General features: G+C 44.9%; 2 protein-coding genes across 2 annotated transcripts; one reads left to right on the forward strand and one right to left on the reverse strand.

The window, feature by feature from the left end:
- The first annotated feature begins 10718 nt into the window (after window positions 1-10718).
- On the forward strand, window positions 10719-12907 carry LOC119275423 (developmental and secondary metabolism regulator VEL1-like). Its single transcript, XM_037556261.1, has 5 exons — window positions 10719-11334; window positions 11427-11549; window positions 11630-11817; window positions 12151-12346; window positions 12430-12907. The coding sequence occupies exons 1-5, from the start codon at window positions 10891-10893 to the stop codon at window positions 12583-12585; spliced, it is 1107 nt and encodes a 368-aa protein (XP_037412158.1). The 5' UTR covers window positions 10719-10890; the 3' UTR covers window positions 12586-12907.
- Window positions 12908-13048: 141 nt separating this feature from the next.
- On the reverse strand, window positions 13049-17271 carry LOC119275422 (sodium/calcium exchanger NCL1-like). Its single transcript, XM_037556260.1, has 7 exons — window positions 16836-17271; window positions 15081-15269; window positions 14726-14907; window positions 14489-14634; window positions 14130-14397; window positions 13659-13961; window positions 13049-13566 (listed from the first exon to the last, which is right to left on the reverse strand). Exons 1-7 carry the CDS (start codon window positions 17236-17238, stop codon window positions 13318-13320), a joined length of 1740 nt encoding a protein of 579 aa, XP_037412157.1. The 5' UTR covers window positions 17239-17271; the 3' UTR covers window positions 13049-13317.
- Window positions 17272-22264: the final 4993 nt, after the last annotated feature.

Below are 22264 nucleotides of genomic sequence, written 5' to 3' on the forward strand. Positions count from 1 at the left end.
TGCGCCTAGCTAGGGGCATAAAACAATAGCGCTTGTTGGGAGGCAACCAATAATTATCTTAAATTTTTGCTTTTTATTTCTGTTCTGTGTGATGACATGATTATTGCTACTGTAATGATTGTGTTTTTATCTTTTAATTAGTATTTGTGCCAAGTAAAGCCTTCGGGATGCTTTGGTTGATAGTTGATTTGATTCTATGTAGGAATTTTATTATTTTTACTGGAATGCAATCTTTGTCTGAAGTTTTTACACATAATTTATATACAAATTTCCCATGTTGTCCTAATTTTTTAGAATTTTTGTAGTTATAGAAGTATAGTTTTTGTTGATATCATTACAGGTTATTCTATTTTAGATAGATTCTATTTTTTATTGCATAATGTGCTTATTTTAATGATGCTATGGATTATATCAGGGGTATAAGACATGGAGAAGTTAGAATACAATAGGTATCATGCAAGAATAATATGAATTAGTTTACAACAATATCTAAATGAAAGAACATGTGGTGCCCCCATGTGTGGTTTTGGTAATTGATGACATTCTCTATGGACTAATGGTTGCCTTGAGTTATATTCATAGGATTTGTCCATAGGCTTTTCTTTAAGTCCATTTGTTGGTTTCAAGGAGTTTATGTGTTGGCCAAGGTGCTTTTCAAGGAATTATCCAAAGATTGGTCATGTGAGAGTTGAGTTTATTGCAAGCATGTCTTGAAGAACAAGATTGGGTGAACATTCATGTTTACCTTCAATACATCATCCTAATGAAGTGAGTTGGAAAGATTCAAGGTTGATCAAAACTAAGTACAGAGAGTAAGTCAAGTTGATCAACACACAAAGCGTAGAAGATGTACCGAGAGGGATCAAGTGATCCCATGGCATGGTAAGCATTGTCCATTACGCTTTGTGTGCTAACCCATCGTCTACGTGAGAGTTATGTCTGGGGTTAGGTATGTTTCCATGGACTTGCATCAAGAGTATGGTCTCATACAACCCATGGAGGATGACATCAAGTGGTGATTGTCATCGAGTTTGTGCAAGTTCAATAGGAGCAACACGAAGAGTGGCTCGCCCATAATGGAGTATGGGGGAGCAATCATGCTTGAAGCTTTCTGTCCATTGTGGTGACAATGGAACTTGTGAAGATGTGACGAAGAGTGGCTCACCCATAGTGGAGTATGGGGGAGCAATCAAGTAGTTTTCATCGAGCCAGCGCAATCAAGAAAGGTGGTCCAACTTGAGGAAGTCAAGATCGTCATCCTCTAACTCAAGTGGACTTTATGCAAGGCAAAGTTTTGCCCTTGATAGATTTTCTATTTTTACTGGTCTCATGGTGGTAGTTGGGAGACCCTGTTATAGGATCGATTGTCGTACTATCAAGGAGGGCTCTTGAGTGAGTAGCTTGATCGTATTGTTCGTTGAACCATTGCATCCTTAGATCATATTTCTTGGTTCTTGTTTTGTTTTTCTCTTTGTGAGCCATAGAGCTTATGTTCATCTTCATGAAAAGCTCGAGCTCAGCGAAAACGGAGTTCACATGCATCTTCTATGATGTTTTCGATGTTGGGATTTTTGCCGGTTTTTCATTCACAGATGTTTCACATCTCTATACCTTTGGCATTTCTCTACTGCCTCTTCTCACTATAACCAACAAGCTTGAGTTTTTTGTTTGGATAGTACTTGTCGTCATCTATCCAACAAGCTTGAGTTTGCTCAATTCGGAGCTCATTTGCAAAAGTTATGGTAGTTCAGGCATTATTGCTTCCTTGGGCAGTTTTTCAGCTCCCTGGCGGTAGTACCGCTCCTCTCCATGGTAGTACCGCTCATACGTTACTTCCTCTATGAGCTACCGCACTCTCTTTCGCTTGTTTTCATGCTCCTATAAATGGTCGGTAGTAGCATGGTAGTACCACCTCCGCGGTACTACCGTTAGTCCAATGCCGCTGCCACTACCGGTTATTTTTGGGCTGCTGTAGTCTTTTCTGTTCTCGCGGTACTAGGGCGGTAGTAGGGCGCGGTAGTACCACTACGTGCAGTACTACCGCCCTGTCACCACCTAGTACCGTTGTTTCTCTGTACTACTTGGCCTTTAGCGGTAGTACCGCTCCTAGGAGCGGTAGTACCACTTGTGCACGGCCTGTGCACATAACGATTGGATTTTGGGGTTCCTATAAAAGGGGTCTTCTTCCCATTGGTTCTTAATCTTTTGAGCTTGTTTTCTTCCCCAATTGTTGACCTTCGAGCTTGCTATCTCTCAATCCATCCAATGAGTCTTTCTAGTTCTTGAGGGAAAAGAGAGAGGAGATCTAGATCTACGTTTCCACCAATCACTTTCTCCTCTATGTGAGGGGAACCCCTTGGATCTAGATCTTGGAGTTCTTTGTGTTCTCTTGTTCATTCTTCCTCTCATTTTCCTCCCAAACATTAGTTGCTTTGGTGGGATTTCAGAGAGAAAGACTTGTGCACTCCGTGCGCCCTTGGCATTGCTTTTGGTGTGTTGGTTTGAGTTCTCCACAGTGATATGTGGGAGTGAAGTTGAGACGCTTATTACTCTTGGGTGTTTGGGCACCCTAGAGCTTGTTCCTCTTGGGTGCCTTGGTGCCCTCGATGGTTGGTGTTGTCGGACCTCAATCATTGCGGTGTAAAGCTCCGAGCAAGCGTTGGGGTCTCCAATTAGGTTGTGGAGATCACTCCTAGCAATTTGACGGGTACTGGTGACCGCTCCCAAGGATTGCCAAAGTGTACGGGTTCGGTGACCGCCCCTAAGGGTCTCCATTTGTATAGGTTCGGTGATCGCCCTCAAGGGTCCCTTAGTGGAATCATGGCATCTTGCATTGTGCGAGGGCGTGAGAAGATTACGGTGGCCCTAGTGGCTTCTTGGGGAGCATTGTGCCTCCACACCGCTCCAAACGGATATTAACATCCACAAGGGGGTGAACTTCGGGATACATCATTGTCTCCGCGTGCCTCGGTTATCTCTTACCCGAGCCCTTTACTTATGCACTTTACTTTGTAATGGCCATAGTATGACATGATATATATCTTGCTATCACTTAGTTGTTTATATTTCTTAGCATAAGTCGTTGGTGCACATAGGTGAGCTTAGTCATTCTAGGTTTTGTGCTTGACAAATTAAACGCTAGTTTTATTCCGCATTTGTTCAAGCCTAAATCGTAATTATTTTAAAGCGCCTATTTACCCCCCCCCTAGGCGATAGGCATGATCTTTCACTAAAGTTTATGATTTGTTTATTGTACTAACGGACCTCATGAAGTTCTATTGAGTTTTGTGTGTTGAAGTTTTCAAGTTTTGCGGGGGATCATGATGGATGAAGGAATAAGGAGCAGCAAGACCCTAAGCTTGGGGATTCCCAAGGAACCCCAAGGTAATATTCAAGGAAGATACAAGCGTGTAAGCTTGGGGATCCCCCGGATGGCATCCCCTCTTTCGTCTACAATTCATCGTTATGTTACTTGGAGCTATATAGTTATTCATCACATGATATGACTTTTTCTTGCAGTGACTTGTACCATAGCTTTTTGCTTTGTTTGCTTTTTAGTTTGCCACAATCATTGTTTGCTGGACACACCTTTTGAGACAGACGCACATTTATCATAATTTGTTAGAATACTCTATGAGCTTCACTTATATCTTTTGAGCTATGCAGTTGCTCTTGTGCTTCACTTGTATTTGTTAGAGCACGACGGTGGTTATATTTTATAGAAATGATTGCACCCTCATGATTCACTTAAATATTTTTGAGAGACTTTTAAATAGGAGGTGGTAATGTACGTGGATTATAAGACCAGACGAAAAAGGGATAGGTATTTAAGATTGATATAATAAAAACTTTCATGTAGATCACTAAATATGAAACATATGGTTTAATTATATTGATGTCGTAATATGAAATGGTATTGGTTGATGATCATTGGTTAGTAGAAATATTGATATTAAAGCTTGTTATTAACCACTCATTTAAGTGTCTGACATCACATGGTGGGGAAGTTTGAGCATTTTTATGTCTAATTAAAATCCTTGAGTGATGTCTAAATCAGAGGCTGCGATGGTTAACTACTACCAACCTCCTCTCTAAGGGCATGCAAGTAGTACTTTGCTTTGAGGGCTAATAAACTTTCACAATAAGTATATGAGTTCTTTATGACTAATGTGAGTTCATGGACTGTACGCACTCTCATTTTTTTCATAATTTGCTAGCTTTTTCAGTACCATGCACTGCCCTTTCTCGCCTCGAGAGTTGGTGCAAACTTCGTCGGTGCATCCAAACCCCGTGATCGATATGATACGCTCTATCACACATAAGCCTCCTTATATCTTCCTGAAAACAGCCACCATACCTATCATCATGGCATTTCCATAGTCATTCTGAGATATATTGCCATGCAATTTCCACCGTTCCGTCTTATGAAATGTGTTTTCATCATCATATTGCTTTGCATGATCATATAGAGATGACATGATATTTGTGGCAAAGTAACAGTTCATCATTGCAATACATGTTGTGCTAGATCATTGCACATCCCGACACACTGCCAGAGGCATTCATATAGAGTCGTCTTGTATTAGGTTATCGAGTTGTAAGTAAATAAAAGTATGATGACGGTGAGGAAAAAGGATGATGGAGACTATAATTCCTCCAAAGAATGAGGATGAGGTTCTAGACTTAAAAAAGAGGCCAAAAAGAGCCCAACAACAAAAATGAGAGAAAAGGGGAGAAGGGGCAATGCTACTATCCTTTACCACTCTTGTGCTTCACAGTAGCACCAAGTTTTTCATATAGAGAGTCCCTAGAGTTATCACTTTCACATACTAGTGAATTTTTCATTATAGAACTTCGCTTGTATATTCCGACATGGGCTTCCTCAAATGCTCGAGGTCTTCATGAGCAAGCAAGTTGGATGCACACCCAGTTAGTTTCAGTTGAGCTTTCATACACTTATAGCTCTAGCGCATATGTTGCATGGCAATACCTACTCCTCACATTGATATCGATTGATGGGCCTCTCCATTGCCTATTAATCTGCCGAGTTGATGCGAGACATGTTCCTTTGTGACTTCCCTTATATATCTCTACAACGGCATTCTATTCCACCCACGGTGCTATATCTATGGCTCACGCTCATGTATTGAGTGGAGTTGAAAATGCTGAAGTGTGTTAAATAGTATGATCAAATTACTTGGTTTGACACCGGGTGCTCATGCTTTATCTTAATGCAGTGAAGGCGGAGTCATGTGCATGCTTACATAATTCAATGACTAGGGATAACATTTGTTGAGCATCGTATATTTTGAAGAAGTAATGATTATGTTCTTGTATTCATGGATATTATTATGTTGATATCAATTACTTTATCATTTCTCAGTTTTTATACCATAAAAGAGAATACGTGATAAGCTAGGTAGCATTCAACATCAAAAAATATGTTTTTATTATTTACCTACTCGAGGACGACTAGGAATTAAGCTGGGGGATGTTGATACGTCTCCAACATATCTATAAATTTTTTATTGTTTCGTGCTATTACATTGTCAATCTTCGATACTTTTTGTACAATTTTATATCATTTTTGGGAACTAACCTATTAACTCAATGCCCAGTGCGAGTTCCTATTTTCTGCACGTTTTTTTGTATTTTTGAAAATCAATACCAAACAAAGTCCAAACACGATGAAACTTTACTATGATTTTTTTCTAGACCATGAGGACCCTAGAAGCTTTGGGAGGAGACCAGATGATCTACGGGAGAGCCACAAGCTCACACGGCGTGCCCCCAGGGGGCGCGCCACCTAAGCTTGTGGGCCCTACGTAGCTCCTTTTTACCTAATTCCACTACTATAAATTCCCATAGATCGCCAAACCAATAGAGAGCCACCTGAAATAATTTTTTTGCCGCCGCAAGCTTCTGTTCTTGAAAGTAGTCCCATCTGGAGGCCTTTTCCCAATACTCTGCCAAAGGGAGCATCGATCACAGAGGGCTTGTACATCAACCTTGCTGCCCTTTCGACGATGTGTCAGTAGTTCACGAGAGACCTACGGGTCCATAGTGATTACCTAGATGGCTTATTCTCTTTCTCCTTGCTCTTCAATACAATGTTCTCTTCAGAGATTGATTCGATGTAGTCTTCTTTTGCGGTGTGTTTGTTGGGATCTGATGAATTGTGGGTTTATGGTTTAGAATATTCATTGAAAGTAATGGAGTCTTTGCTGAATTTTGTTATGGATGATTATTATAGGTTTGTATTTCTCTTCGATCTATCCATTTGGTTTGGCCAACTAGATTGATTTATCTTCAATGGGAGAGGTGCTTTGTAGTGAGTTCAATCTTGCGGTGTCCTCACCCAGTGACGAAAGGGGTAGCAAGGCACGTATTTGTATTCTTGCCTTAAGGACAACGGGGTTTAATCGTATTTTGTGGGTTTATTCTGTCTCCATTATGTCATCTTGCTTAAAGTGTTACTCTGTTTGTTATGAACTTAATACCATAGATGCATGTTGGGTAGCGGTCGATTGGTGGAGTAATAGTAGTAGATGCAGAATTGTTTCTGTCTACTTGTCACGGACGTAATGCCTATATACATGATCATTGCCATCAATATCGTCATAACTATGTGATTTTCTATCAATTGCCCAACAGTAATTTGTTTACCCACAGTATGCTATTCTTCAAGAGAGAAGCCTCTGGTGAAAACTATGGCCCCCGGGTCTACTTTTATCATATTACTAAAACCAAATATACCTTGCTGCAATTTTACTTTTTTTATTTTAATTTTCAATTCATTTATCTATCATTATCAGATTTAATCCTTGCAAGTAACGAGTTCAAGGAGATTGACAACCCTCTTGCCTGCGTTGGGTGCAAGTATTTACTGTTGCTTGTGTAGGTACTGCTTACTAGGCATTTGCTTGGTTCTCCTATTGGTTTGATAACCCTGGTTCTCACTGAGGGGAATACTATCCGCTACTATATTGCTTCACCCTTCCTCTTGGGGGGAAATCCCAACGCAACTCATAAGTAGCAAGTCCGTCCATAGGTCAAGATCCCTCTGCGCCATCTAGACTTAAATGTGAACACAAGTAATTGCTTTGAGAAATATGACATACCATTTTGTTTATGGGATCCAAATGTATTCTCTATCAAACCTTAACCCTTAGTGGCGACAATTTAATACAAGATTTTACACTTTCTGAATTCAATACAAATATTTTTCGCTTCTTCTCACTGTGGTAGATTACTTTCAAAATTGAACCCAACTAATGCACACCTCTCCCACTACTGATTACGGATCTACACTTGCCAAGTGTAAACAAGTAACTGGAGAAAAATATACATCTATAGATCAAACAAGATGGCTTTCATAAATTTGTACATAAATGAATAATTCATCACATGATCAACATCATCGCTAAGTGCGGATACATCATGTTAACCATAATTATGAAGGGTAGCTCATATGGCTATTGTATTGATCATATAAATACATCAAGATGGAGAGATTACACATTGGATACTATCGTGAACCCGTAATCTAGGGGGTGGACCACTCACAACTCATCTTGGAATGCAAGGATCGAGATTGTGGTGATGATGACGATGACTTCCCACTTCGGCGGAGTTTTAGATCATGGTTGAAAATAAAGATCGCCTCAAAATTTTGAAGTGGCGATGGCGAAAAAATGCTCAATAATTAGGGTGAGGGTTTCGAAGAATATATAGAACATTGGGCACTGAAGCAACCCTCGCGGTGTCCAGAAGTCATAGGCTCCCATGTAAGGTGGACGCCTCCTAGGGACGCCTAGGCCCCATGGGCCCCGCCATGGGCTAGTCCTGGCTCCCTGGTCCTCTTTTGACATGAAGGTTGCAAACCTAGTCTTCTTGAAATACAAAAACCAGGAACTAACACTGGGCACTGGATTACCATGTTAGTCCAATATAAATAAATAAAAGGTATGCTCATAGTGTATAGAATTGGTACAAATGTATCATGAGTCATACAAAAAATATAGATACGTTGGATATGTATCAGTGTGCACTAGGCCTGGCATTGCCTAAGCAGTAGGAATTGTTAGTTGGTTCATGAAAAATCTAGGTAAAGCTCATTGAGATTGTGAAGTGGATACTACGGTATCCCAAAGGAACTTCTACACACTGTTAATGCTTTGGAAGCGGTGATCTTGTATTGTAGGGCTATACAGATTCAAATTATGTTGTTGAAAAGGATCACATGAAGTTCACATCTAGATACTTGATGACTTATGCAAAGGGAGCAGTGTCATGACAATTAAGATTGCATAAATGTGTTTCTACATCAAGTATGAAAGTTGAGTATATAGCTGTAGTTGATGGTTGCAAAGAAGTGATGTGGTGAAGAAATTATGATAATAACTTGACATGAATCAAGAGAAGTATGTTTTGTTTTGCGACGATCCATATTCCCCTTGCTAAGAATTCAAGCTATCACTCATGAATAAGCACAATGATGTGAGATATCATTGGATTCTAGATGTTGTTAATTCCAAGTTGCTACAACTTGAGAAGATCCAGATGACCAGTATGTTACCAAATGAGAAGCTATAAGCATGTTGCAAGGTAGCGGGCATGGCGGTGTCCCCTTCATGAGTCGGAGGAGATGACCATTTGAAGCCTTTTTGGTCGCTCAAAGATGTGCAAGAGTCCACTATCCATTAGGGTTATGACCTAGGGTAATTTTGAACTTTGCACATGACCGAAGAGGATTGTTTAGCCTCCATCCAGCAGCCACCAACATAAGAGTGACGAATCTGAGTTGATCCTCCATTGAATAAGAAAACAGAAAACCAAGAGAGAGCAGGAAGAAAGAGGAAGATTGATGGAAGAAGCTTACCATCAAGCAAAGGGAGCTCCTCTTCAAGGTTGTGAAGTCCAAATCCACTATCTTGTCTCCTTCAAGTTTTGATTCCACCATCTTTGGTGAGAATGTTCCAATCACTAGCTCTCGCAGCCCCAAAATCTTGTTGATGCTATCGAAGATGAAGAAATCTTGATGTATGTATCTAAAGAAGAACTTGTTGCATCCCATGCTTGATAATAGTGAAAGAATATTTGAGTGGCTTCGGCACGTGGTTTTTACACCAACTCGAGGGTCTTCCACATAAAAATCTGGTGTCTACATGTGTTGATGTTTTGCTCTTGTTCAGAGAGTTCTCCTCACCAGACGTTGTTTGAGGAGCATCTGGGGTGTTGTGAAAGTTATTTCCTGCGTATATACTATTGCACATGTTTTCTTCTGTTTTAGCGAACGATCCTTGAATTAGTACATGAAATGGTGCTAAGATTGCGTTGTTTTTTGTGTTGTTGCAGTGCAGTTTTAGACCATAAGTGTGTGCTAAGTTCCGGTATTAGTGGTGATGGTCAATAAAGTGGTGATAAGATTGGGGTTCTTTTGGAGTAGATTTCTGGGATCAACTCCGGTAAGGTCATGCACAATGCAAGGTGCTTAGAGAGCTACTTAGTAAAATAAATCAAGTTTTCCTGAAGCACTCGTGCTTATCTTTACATGAGAGGTGCCTAATTAAGCATCTATTCTTTACAAATAAGCAGTTGTGCTTAAAAAACCAGTTTATTTCTCTAAGTGTCTCTTCTAAGCACATTGCATTGCGACATGCCTAATCTATATAGTCTATATCTATATACCAATACAAACACCTGCAAGAAAATGTGTGTACCAATATAAAATACTCAAATGGACATATCCAAATAATGTCGATCATTAAACCATATCAATGCAGTTACTTGCATTGCCCAATATTGAGCGTCAAGCATGGCGAGCGGCCAATATGCTTAGCATGTACTCCCTTCGTTCTCAAATACTTGTCTTTCTAGGCATTTCAAATGGACTCAACATACGGATGTATGTAGACATATTTTAAAGTGTAGATTCACTCATTTTGCGCCGTATGTAGTCACTTGTTGAAATCTCTAGAAAGACAAGTATTTAGGAACGGAGGGAGTAATTAATATCATACCTGATATAGACGTCGGTGTTGACCACATAATTAATATCGTACATAATATCAACGGACGATTAATATCCTATTTCTAATATATATATAAATCTAAGACAAACTTGCATAGTACGATTGTTGTGGAGAGTTAAGCGGAGCCGTCGGAGATGCTCTAAGATTGGCGGCAAGCACTTAGTTGGTGACGAAAACTGAGCCCGATGATCTCGCATGCTTATGTGGCCGCAGCCGTTCAATTTGGCCAGGCCAGCGGTTGTTGCTCCTAGTATCGTGGCCCCTTTTCTCCTGCAACCTCGGAGAAGGAGAGAGAGAGGGAGAGACATCGAGCTTGTGTGTCATGTCAAAGCGGAGCGAGGATTAGGGCGGCAAATTAGGCGAGCAAAAAGAAACAAGATACGATCCCATCATCTCGTCTCATCTCATCTCCCTCCTCGTCTCTCTCCGTGTCTAGTCTAGATCTCCCGCTCCCGAGTCCCCCGCGCCTGGCACCACTCGCCACTCGCTCGCACACTCTTCTCGGCTCCCGCGCACCTATATATACCCCGCGCATTGCGCCTCCGCCCCACACACAGCCGCAGGTTTCTTGATCCGGTAGGCTGCACGGACCGTGCTGCGCCCCCCGCGCCGCGCTAGCGCTAGTCCCCTACCCCCCCTGAGTTGCGACACCGCCCGCCACGCGCGCGTTCCCGGCCGGCCTGATCTCCCCTCGCCGGTCCTTCCGTTGCACCTCTGTTGGCTGCGCTCTCTCCCGCCCCGGCCATGGGTCCGTGACGCGATCCCATACATTTGGCGGTGTGCTAACTTCTCGCGTTCTGTGAGGCGTCGCCGGCGGGAGGAGGAACCGCGTGTTCGGTTGATTCGGCGCGACGAGATGGTGCAGGAGCCGAGCAGCAGCAGCAACCACCACCTGCAGCAGCAGCTGGCCAAGTACGGCGGCGGGAACGGCAACGGCAACGGCAACGGCGCGGCCACCGGCGTGGCGCGGGCGTCGAGGAAGAACAAGCCCAAGAAGATCCCGCAGCGCGGCCTCGGCGTGGCGCAGCTCGAGAAGCTCCGCATCGAGGAGCAGAAGAAGATGGGGGGAGGGCCGTCCGCGGCCACGCCGTCGTCGCACGCGCTCAACGGCGGCGCCCTCTGCCACCTCCCCGCGCCCACGCTGCACCATCACCCGCCGCCGCCGCCGCCCCCGCTGAGCGCCCTCTCGAGGCCGGCCGCCGCGGACCACTGCGGCTTCCCGCCGGCGCTCTGGAGCCCGGCGGATCCGGCGAAGCACCCGTACAAGAGAAACCTCTGCCCGCAACCTCCACTCCCAATGGTACGTGCCTGCCCTCTCCACGTCACCGCTCAGCGTATGCATGTCTATACACGAACGAGGTCACAAACTTGCGCAAATCTTTCGCCGACCAGGTGAGCACGGGCCTGTCCCTGACGGCGCCGTCGAGCCACCCACCGGAGCCCCCTTCAAACCAAATGTACAGCACCAGGAGGAGGAGCAGCGCGGCGGCGCCGGCGCCGACGGAGGACGAGAGGGTACGTATGTCTCACGCCGTTCCCATGATGAACTTGCCTGCCATGGATGGTTGCTAAATGTGGATTTGGGTAGAGTGTAGGAAACGGCCGGCGTGGATAGGTCCTGGCCCTTCATGTTCGAGGGGATGACCCCATTCACGACGACGAGCAAAGCCTTCCCCCCTCCTCCGTTGCCGCCGTTCGCCGTCAGGACGGCGAGCGATTCCGGGCTGGCCGATGTTACTCCTGACCTGAGCAGATACGAGTTCAGAGCGACCAATTATTTCAGGTAGATTGCGGTTTTAGCTCACCGTTTCAGTTTATCAGAGTTTAAATTCTTGCCTCCGTTTGCTCCTCGTATTCCGGGCAAGTAATTTCACTGCATTGTTGTTATTTCCAGAATTGTAGTAACTGCTCTTGTATCCAGTAGTTACTCCTATCCATCTCAATATCACTAAGATTTACAGCTTCACCCTCGTTGAATTTACTTGATAAAAATATAGTACTGTACTGTATTTACCATGAAAAAGTATTGCATTTTGGCAGAAGTTTGTTTTGATATCAACCAGGTGTTCTTGGAGTATAATCTGTCTTGTTTTTCACCTTCATCTGTACCGTGCAGCAGTGCAAGTGCGTACCCAAGTTGTTCAGACTGGACGCCAGAGTTCGGTCACTGCAAGGACACCGGCCGAAGCAGAGACGCTGGCTTGCTCACCCTGAGCTCGCGGCCTCCACAACTCATGAGGCAGCCTCATGTGGTGCCATCAATGAACATCCCGGAGTACGGCGACTTCAGTGCCAGCGCCATGCCATCCCAGGCAAGTGAAACGCCATGCCCTTCTGAACCCTGTAGAATGTGTGAGCTTGCTCTGACTGTAACTGATGAAACCTTTTTGATCAGCTCGGGAGCGTTTCCGCTTCGCCGTCATCGTCGGCCCTGCCATTCTACAACTTCCTCCCGATCGGCCCGGTCGACCGTGAGAGGGCCCCGAGCGAGCGGAAGGCCGACGTGTCGGATGGGGAAATCGACTTGGAGCTCAAGCTGTGGAAGGGCTGACCAAACCTGCAATGAACATTAGGAAGTTGTGGAGAAGGGTACGTAGAGACAGATGTGTTCAAGTAGCAACACCAGATGTATCAAGAGATGTTTTCTCTAGGACATGTTTTTCACTGCCAATAAACCTTCTGGTGATATGGTTCAATTTACTGAGCCATTTCTGGCGAAGTGAAGTAGAGCAGTGTGCATGACGGAAGCAGGGAGCTTTTATGTATGGTCCAGGCAAGCTGGTGCCAAATGTAGTAGAAACTCAACACAAAAGTGTGAGATGGGTAGATGATGCCGGCAGCGGAAAGGAGAGCATGTGCATCGTGCAAGGATGGGCATCGCTTCACAGCTAGCTTGTGGGGTCTCTCCTGTGCACATCTAGCAACTGGCACAATGCAATTTTCTCTCTCTCGCACACACACACACATGACAACCTAGAAAATGCCACTCCATAATCTTCACACTGAGAGCAAAATCCAGATAAAACAGGTTAATCGCAAGCTTATTTCTAGCATGTAGCTCCCGGTATCCTCCGCATTATGTTTAATATACCAGTACCGAAGAGAAGAGAACACACACAAACGCTACGCCCAGACGAGACCTTAAGATAGATTCATGGATACACAATGCACACCGTGGATATGAACACAATAAACACCTCGAAGTCTAGACAGATAAATTACAATGAGTCAAAAATCATGACAGCATCAAACTCAAGCGTGTGTCCAGACTAGAAGAATGGGCCTATGACCAGCCGAAGACGAAGTCGAGAACGTAGACGACGGCGAGGGTCAGAGGGTACAGCAGGTAGGCCACCAGGCAGGTCCAGAGCGGGAAGCTGGTCCGGAAGCTTGTGAAGAGTCCCATGATGACACAGACGAGCAGGATGACGAGCACCTCCGAGGAGAAGTCCCACGTCAGCTCCCTGAAGTAGATGAGCGCCAAGAACACGCCCAGGCACAGTGTGTTGTTCATGGTCACGCCGCCGTATACCTGCAAGCGAATTTGTCGTTAGGTTTACCGAAGGATGTTCTTAGTCCAGAGTAGAGAGATGGACGGTTACAAGCTAAGGAGTTTCACTGTACCTCTGAGAAAGTGAGGGAGCAAGTCCTCTGCTTCTTCCTGCTGGCGAAGATGATGGCCGAGACGGCCTCGCTGGAATTGGTTGCCAGCGGGAGGCCGATGAACGAGACAAAGAAGGACGGGATGTGTGTGGCGTTAGAGAAGTTGTGGACAGCATCAACAAGCGGGTCTGCAAATGCGGCACAAATGGTAGCGCCGAGAAGCAGGTACCCCACGGCCTTGGCAATGCACCAGCCAGGGTTCTCGACGCTCTCCACTGCCTCGTCAGATCTGTCGACCAACTGGTCATGATCCTCCCTAGTTCTCTGCAGAATTCAGGCAACTCGGTAAGTGCCTATCTCTTTCGTGTCCAAGTTACACTACTATCTAAACTTGTTTTATGTGTTTCCCTAGTGTAAGTTATTATAATTCTTATCTGAAGAGGTGTGCTCTGTCTATTTCTATTTACAGGGATCGGAAGTAAATAAACTTACAGCATGGTAGTCGTTGACAAACTTATTAGAGTAGGCACCACTAGCCTCCACTTTTTGCTTCGCCTCATGAAGCCATATTTTCATTCCCGCGACAAACTCATCCTCCTCCACAGTGTCATTGCCTGAAGTATCAAAGTCGTCCATGATCTTATCGACAGCATCATTCTTGTCAAAGTCAATCTCCTCAAAGTTGATCCCGATAATAAGCGCATGTAGCTCTGCTCGTGACAGGTTACGGCTGTCATCATTGTCAATCTTGTGGAACAACCTGCAGGTGAGCATAGACAAGGTTTCATATCATGCTCATGAATGCTGTGTTATTTGAATATCGGACTAATAATATACTTGAAGAACCTCACTTTCTTATGACGTTTTCATTAGGTGAGCCGTCATCGTTAAGTAGCCGGCCCAGTGCTTGCTTTTGGGCATGCTGTAGGATCCCAGAGATCACATGCTTGTGCTTTGCATATGCGAGCTTCCTCTTCTGAACCCAAGGCTGGAAAACCTGATGCAAAGAGTAGAATTAACTGTCAAAATTTAATCCAATCTTTTCATCATTTGCAGCCTCCTACAAATGAAACTGTCTAAATATTTACCTGATACAGGCAGTAGCCGAGTACAAGTGAGAATGAAGCGATTAGGGCCAGTAAGATGGCTAGGCGCTCCCCATGGTGAGTCTTCAACATTTTCGGGAACTGAGCAATGACAAAGGGAATAACAGATATGGCCATGATTCGTGCTGCGTAGCTAGTTTGCACATCAGTTGTAATGCCAGAGCCTGCAACAGGGTGCGATCATATCAAACACTGTTAAATAATTCAATAACTGAGCTGTTGTATTCTTTTCGAGATAAAACTGACAGCATCGTACTGCATAATTTACAACACAACCAAGTATCAGAAATCTTCAGACTGCAGTAACAACATACATACATACAGAGTGGCAACTTACCAGTCAAGCTGAAGCCCTTAGTGTCAGTTGAATCAATAGCAACACCATTTTCCCCAACATCACACTTGCCAACAACAACACAAGTTCCCCAAAGCAGGGTGAGAAGAAAGACGGTCGAACCAGCAAGCAGCCCCATTCCGATGAGGACCTGACTTTGTGCAGTCTCTTTAGTCCCAGAGAGACCAGATACTGTTAACATAACAGAACAAACAGATCAGAATTATGTGTGAACGCGTGCATCAAGCGCAGTCTGCATAGAAATTAAATAGCTTCATGATTCTAGCATATGAACCATCATAACTCCGTTGTGAGCAGAGCATCAGAGACAACAAAAGATGTTTCTGTCACATAAAAATGTTTATACCACCTAAAATCCAAGTAAGAATGTGCAAAAAAGTACTTGCAAATGTTTATACCACCTAAAACCCAAGTAAGAATGTGCAAACAAGTACTGTAGCAAGCTAGTCTTTGAAGTGATCACAGGAGAAGTACACCATTTATTAAGAGATACCAAATATTGACGATGTTGAATTTAGAAGTGATCAATTATACTAGTTATGCATATCTCACTGAGAATAATGTAGAAAATTGGCAGCCGTGTTATGTTATAAAGCATGTTGCGTGCTTGTACACTATTAAAATTTGCATTCCTGTCTTTGTACTAGCCTTTACTAATGTATGTAACAACTTATTATTCTTATTTTTGAGTAATTTCTACAGAGATAACTTATTTCAATAGGGAACCTTGCATTTGATCTTTGGAGAAATAAGGTCCTTTCTGATACATGCAAGTAATCAATGTGTTATTGTCGGTAACCATATGATGTAGTACTACCGTTCCACAATATCACAAAACAATTAACTGTAAGATGCCAACTGATTAACTGACCGACTAATAGAACACCTTCCCAATACACTAGTGATGATACCTACCCATCACCAAGACACCGACAATTGATCAGCGAACTATGGCGCTTTTTCCCACAATATTTCAAAAGCTATTCTCAAAGAATCACTGTTGTTACCATACAAAAATACCGATCAAAGGCAAGAAAACCCCACGAAATTAGAGAGAAAAGCAGCTCGAAGCCATCACCAATCCATTATGTGTGCGGCGGACAAAGAAAGGTAAATTATGCAAAGAAGATAACAAGAAAAGATTTTAGAACAGAAAGTGGGGAAAGTCAAGGCCAGTGAGCACAAGTATACTGGTGAAACTTAAATAAAAGTTAATGAACCGACAGATCCCAGAGAAAGCAGGGCATAATTTGCAAACTCTGTTTGTCCGTGGGCGTGGGTGGTTGGTTGGGGCTTAAGATTTGGTTATAAATTACCAATATAAAGGTCTCCAAATAGTCTACTTTTGGGTTGAGCCATGCATGTGCCAACGAAGCTGATGAGATCAGCAAGAGAAACCGGGCTACTGCACAAGCCCAAGGTCCGCCAATGGGGGTCATACAGCAGCTTATTATGCTCTGATCCAATCAGATCAAACCAGAGGGCTCAGATCTGAAACAGATCAAGAACCGAAAAGAGCCAACATAAACGGGAGGATTTGCTTTTTACTCTTCTATTTGTTGTCAACAAGCATTTACTCTTTGGTACGATACTACTTTTGTTTCTAAAGAGTAGCTCGGGAGTTGCTTCAAGCGCAAATCATTCTCTCCTTCAGAGAGAACCGAACTAGTAGCTTTTTTGGGCCTTGAACGGGGTGTCTTAGGTAGAATTTAAGCAAGGAAGCAAGGGCGAGCATACCGAGCACGAGGAGCGCGTCGGGGAGGGCGCCGAGTATGGGGAGGAGGAGGCCGCCGACGAGGCCGGGCCCCATGATCTCCAGCAGCAGCTCACTGCCGGCTGACAGGAACGTGGCCGCCTTGAACATGAGGAACCCGTAGGTGAGCACCAGGAACATGTTCCCGAACACGGTGGTGGTGCACGGGAGGAAGCCGTACGTCTGCTCGCACTCCTCGGCGGCGGCGGTGGCCGGCGAGGAGGAGTTGAGGCGGAGCACGGCCGAGGACAGCGGGGACGCGAGGACGGAGGAGGACGGGGTGGCCGGCATGCCGTCGGAGATGAGGCGGCCATAGGCGGCGACGGCGAGGAGGGAGACGAGGAAGGGGACGAGCGGGAAGGCGCGGCGCTGCCGGCGAATCGCCATTGCGACGGAGGTGGGGGCGGGGGGCGGGGGCGTCGCGCGGTGGTGCTGGGGAGTGCGGGTGGGTGCGCGTAGCCTTATATGGTGCGATCCGAGAGATATTTCAAAATTTTAATTTATTTTTTGCTTTTAGGAAGTTTCTATTCCTTTTTTTTCTTCTTCCTTTTGGGATCCATGTGGCGGGAATAGAAGAGGCTGCTCGGGCCGGGAAGAGGCGGACCATTCAAAGAATCCAACCATGATGATATGGCAAGTTAAACAAGCTAAAAGTAAATATTCCTTTATTATACGGTGTTTTTGGAGCTGTAAATATTCTTTCCTTCGCCGTTGAGCTATTGTTACTTACCTTTGTACGCTCGACTCACAAAATTGCAACCTAGCTGGTTTTGAAACACCAAAATTATGAACACAATCATGTCTTTTTTTAGAACACGCTCCTAACCATCTAACTATAAGTTGGTTCACTAAACACAATCATGTCAAAAATAATAATGATTCATGAACACAAGAGCAAATTGCATAGATGCTCTAGACACCCTACGCCCAGACTCCATCTCCTGGATTTGGACCCCCAGCGGAGACTATGTGAGCTCCGCCTACTCAGCTCAGTTCATCGGATTCCATGGCAAATTCGAGACAGATATGGTGCGTCCATGCGGAACCAAAATGTAGGCTCTTTTCTTGGCTGGTGCTCCATAATCGGATCCTCGCCGCCGACCGTGTGGCCCTGCGAGGCTGGCCCCATGACTCCATCTGCCTGAGCTCCATGGAGACGGTCACCCGCCTGTGTAAGGACTACCCCTTCACCGTGCCGATTCATTCCATGGTGCTCTCCAGGCAGGGAGTCAATTTGAGACAGAATCTTGCCACTTCTTCCACCCCCATTGATGTCTGGTGGGAAGTTCTCCTAAGGCACTCCAGCAATGACACCAAGAGGCGCCACAACGGTCTCATCATTTACATCATGTGGAATGTTTAGAAGGCAGCGCTCCTACCGGTTGCTCAAACAAAATTGAGGCACCATATATTCTAAATTATTAGAGCAAGTTACCCAAAATTACTTAAAATCATTGCTTGGTTATATATTTATGAGTAGTGAAGTGTATCTTTGGTCCATAAACTACTTCGAGTGTCTCACTTAGGTGCTCGAAACTTGGAAATCATCATTCAAGATGGAGATGATGGTGCTGACAGTGACATAGATCCTCAAAACTTGAAAGTGCATTAGTGATTCATGTAGGTCCAAAACTGCATGGTGCCATTCAATCGTTCCAAACAGTTGTGTTGATCGTAGACATGTCAGGTAGGGGAAACGATGACTAGAGAGGTAACATACGAGCTTCTCAACTGTTAATTGGCAACCAAGATGGAGATGATGGTGGTGACGGTGACAAAAGGTGGCTCCTTCTTTGGGTCAATGGTGGCAACAAAGACATTGAAATTTGGGGGTTGGAGTAGCATGTTGGCATACCATCGTTTGGGGTGGCCAACGCCCAAGTCACACAACTCAAACCTCTATTGCTTGATATTGGGATCTCGTCCCACAAGACAACACATTCTTGCTTGCACCCATAGGTGTGTGGATAGTTCCTATGTGGTGGCATCCTCATACTCCTAGGCTTCAACCACATCTATGTGAACCTCCTTGTTGGTTGTTTCACTGCTCCTTTATTGCCTCCTTATTTCTAGTGTTGAGTTTGCCATGTTCATCTGTAATCTCAGCCGCCCTCCACCACAGTGACACACCGACTTGGACATTGATCGAGCTCAAGAAAACCACGCAAAATCTCCCCCATTGATGAGGCTTACTGCGCTCTTGAGCAACATGTTTGATGGCGTCGCCACAATCTGGCTCTGGAACTAAACTTAGGATAAGGGTGTACTCCTTACACCAACCTCCTATTAAAACTCTAAACTAACAGGGCAGACCCAATCACCAGCTCTATTTCTCAAGAAGGAAGAACACATAGGGGAACAGAAAGAAGAAACATAGGCAAAATGATTGTTGGGGCTTTTGAGGATACACATCTAGTTTAGAGGATTATTGGAAAAAAAAACTATGTCGGATTGCAGAAATTATGCCACCAAGCCTCCTTGTACGATGTGTCACATGTCAACATGCCAGATGGGACAATCAAATGGCATAGGGGAAATTTTTGACCTGGATAACTCGCTAAATGCACTTTCGGGGCCTGGATGATAATTTTTAAAATATCATAACTTACGTCGGACACTTGAATCGTCTTAGGGACTGATGATGCACTTCACTCTATCATGACTATATCACGAACACGAAATCCTTGATGTTTTAGTTAGATCCCATGTTTGCTAATATTCACTTTAAGATTTCGTGTGGAACAATTACTTTCAAGCTTGAAAGGAGTCTTCTAGAAATTTATTATGTCCTAAATGTAATTGCATTTTTCCTATGAGGAGGATGGTTTGTCCATGGTAACCAGAAAATCTTGAAGTACCATGCTTGGAGATTTTCGCAAGAACCTGGATGTAATTGCCCCATCCAACAAAACTCTCTCTCTCTCTCTTTCTCTCTCTCTCTCTCCACGCCGTCACACCGCTCCTTCTCCTCGGCCTACAATCTATTGCTTTAACCTATATTTTTAAATATAAAGCTACGACATATGTCCTTACTCTTGCCATGATATGTTAGGGTATCTCCAACGCCATCCCCTAAGGCGATTACACTATTTGTAATATCACATCCGAGATAATTGGATGTTCAACACGTTTTTCGAATTATCGATTCAAATTTCAACGATACTCGATAGAATCATCCCACGCATAGTTCCCCTTGAGCTTCATCCAACAATTTATGAGCGTAAATGGCCTGCCCTCCATCCAGTGGTACAACACAACAACGCATCCAAGCTATACAACATGATGATTATCAAGTTGTAGCATTGACCAACATGTAGAGCAACAAGCAAAATTTACGACCTCCATGGTTGATGAGCCTTATGGCCACATTGTCTCCACTCGTTCAATCACACCGCAAAACTTCATGACACCATCGATGTGTTGTCCAAGGTGGGCAGGCGCATGGATGGGGGTTGCGAACGTTCGAGGATGCCTGCGCGGCGGACGGAGAGGTACAGCCGCGACGTCGGATGAGGAAAGTGCAGATTCACAACAAAGGGAGAAGGGGTGAAGTGGAAGAAAAGTGGACCACTAGGGGAATTTCAGTGGCCCGGGGTGACAGAGTCCTATGTGGCGTCAGTTCGGACTCCCGGAAAGCCTGCCCTAAGTTTGCGTCCGGTTTGCGAGAGTTCGGACAACCAGACTGTCTACGGACCGATGGAGGATGAGTTATTGCGCGATACATGGAAGGTCATATCTACGGACTTTGTAGGCATGGGGCTAAGGCGCTCGCTGTTTTGGAAAAATGGGTGTGCTTCATTTCCTGAGCAAAAGCACTTCACGCCCTACGACGCGCATGTGATCCATGATCGCAATGTGTAGTTGCTAGCCTATATGTGGTACATCATCTCCAACATCGCCATGAAGTTTTATGGTGCAGTTGCACGAGTGAATACTATGTGTCCATTGAGTTGTTCAACTATGGAGATCGTAAGTTTTGTTTCTGGTTGCTTTAGATGTTGGTCAATTCATTGATTCACCCAATGTTTCAACTTGATAATCATCACGGTATAGTCTAGACGCGCTGCCATGATGTACTATAGACTGAGGACAGGCCATTTACGTTCATACATTGTTGGACGAAGCTCAAGGGAAACAGTGCATGGGAGGAATTGTGTTGATTCTGACTTGAGTGCCATTGAATTTGAATCGATCAATTCAAAGAACTTGTTAAACATGTGGTTATTTCATATGTAATATTCACATTTGAACTATTGTTGTACTAGGAATATTTGCATTCGTGCAATCACACTGCAAAACTTCATGTCAGAGTTGGAGATGGTGTAACACTGATGCATTGTCCAAGGTGGGCAGGCGCATGGATGGGGGTTGCGGACGTTCGAGGATGCCTGGACAGAGAGGTACAGCCGCGACGTCGGATGAGGAGAATGCGGATGCACAACAAAGGAGGGAAGGGGTGAAGTGGAAGAAAAGTGGACCGAGAGGAGGATTTGAGTGGGCAGAGGGTGACAATCCCCTGCGTGGCAGCGGTCCGGACTCCCGGAAAACCCGCACTGAGTTTGAGTCCAGTTCGCGAGAGTTCGGACAACCAGAATGTCCACAGGCCGATGGAGGATGAGTTGTTGTGCGATGCATTAAAGGTTGTATCTGCGGACTTTGTAGGCATGAAGCAAGAGGGCTCGCTGTTTTGGCAAAACGTGTGTGCTTCATTTCCTGAGCAAAAACACTTCTCGCCCTACGACGCGCAATGTGTACTCGCTAGCCTATATGTGGTACGTCATCTTCAACGTCGTCATGAAGTTTCACGGTGCGGTTGGACAAGTGGATACAGTGTGTTCATCGAGCTATTCAACTATGGAGATCGTAAGTTTTGTTTCTGGTTGCTCTACATGTTGGTCAATTCATTGATTCACCCAATGTTTCAACTTGATAATCATTTTTTTAAACACGGTCCCTTAGGGTCCGATTCATTAAAAAAGATAAAAAAGAGTTGTCCGGTTAATTAACGGAAAAACAGGCAGAAATTGTTACAGCACGCCCTCAATAGGGCACCATCAACACACGCCGACCCCGAGGCCGCGCACCAGGCGAGCCGCCGGCTCCGTCACCCGAGCAACCCGAAGCCGACACCCTACAACCAAAACCGTAGCCACCGCTTCAGCATCCACGCCGACCCCGAGGCCGCCCACCAGGCGAGCCACCTACTATGCCGCCCAAGCAACCAGAGCCGACATCGAACAACCATCTCCGGAGCCGCCGCTCCGAGTATAGACGGGAACCCCACTCGCCCAGCCCGAGGCCGCGCACTAGGCGAGCCGCCAGCTTCGCTAACCAAGCAACCGGAGTCGAGACCCAACAAGCATATCTGGAGCCGCCGCTCCGACGTCCATGCCGACCCCGAGGCCACGCACTA

Source organism: Triticum dicoccoides, chromosome 3B (genome assembly GCF_002162155.2).
Source record: "Triticum dicoccoides isolate Atlit2015 ecotype Zavitan chromosome 3B, WEW_v2.0, whole genome shotgun sequence".
In the NCBI taxonomy this organism is placed as follows: domain Eukaryota; kingdom Viridiplantae; phylum Streptophyta; class Magnoliopsida; order Poales; family Poaceae; genus Triticum; species Triticum dicoccoides.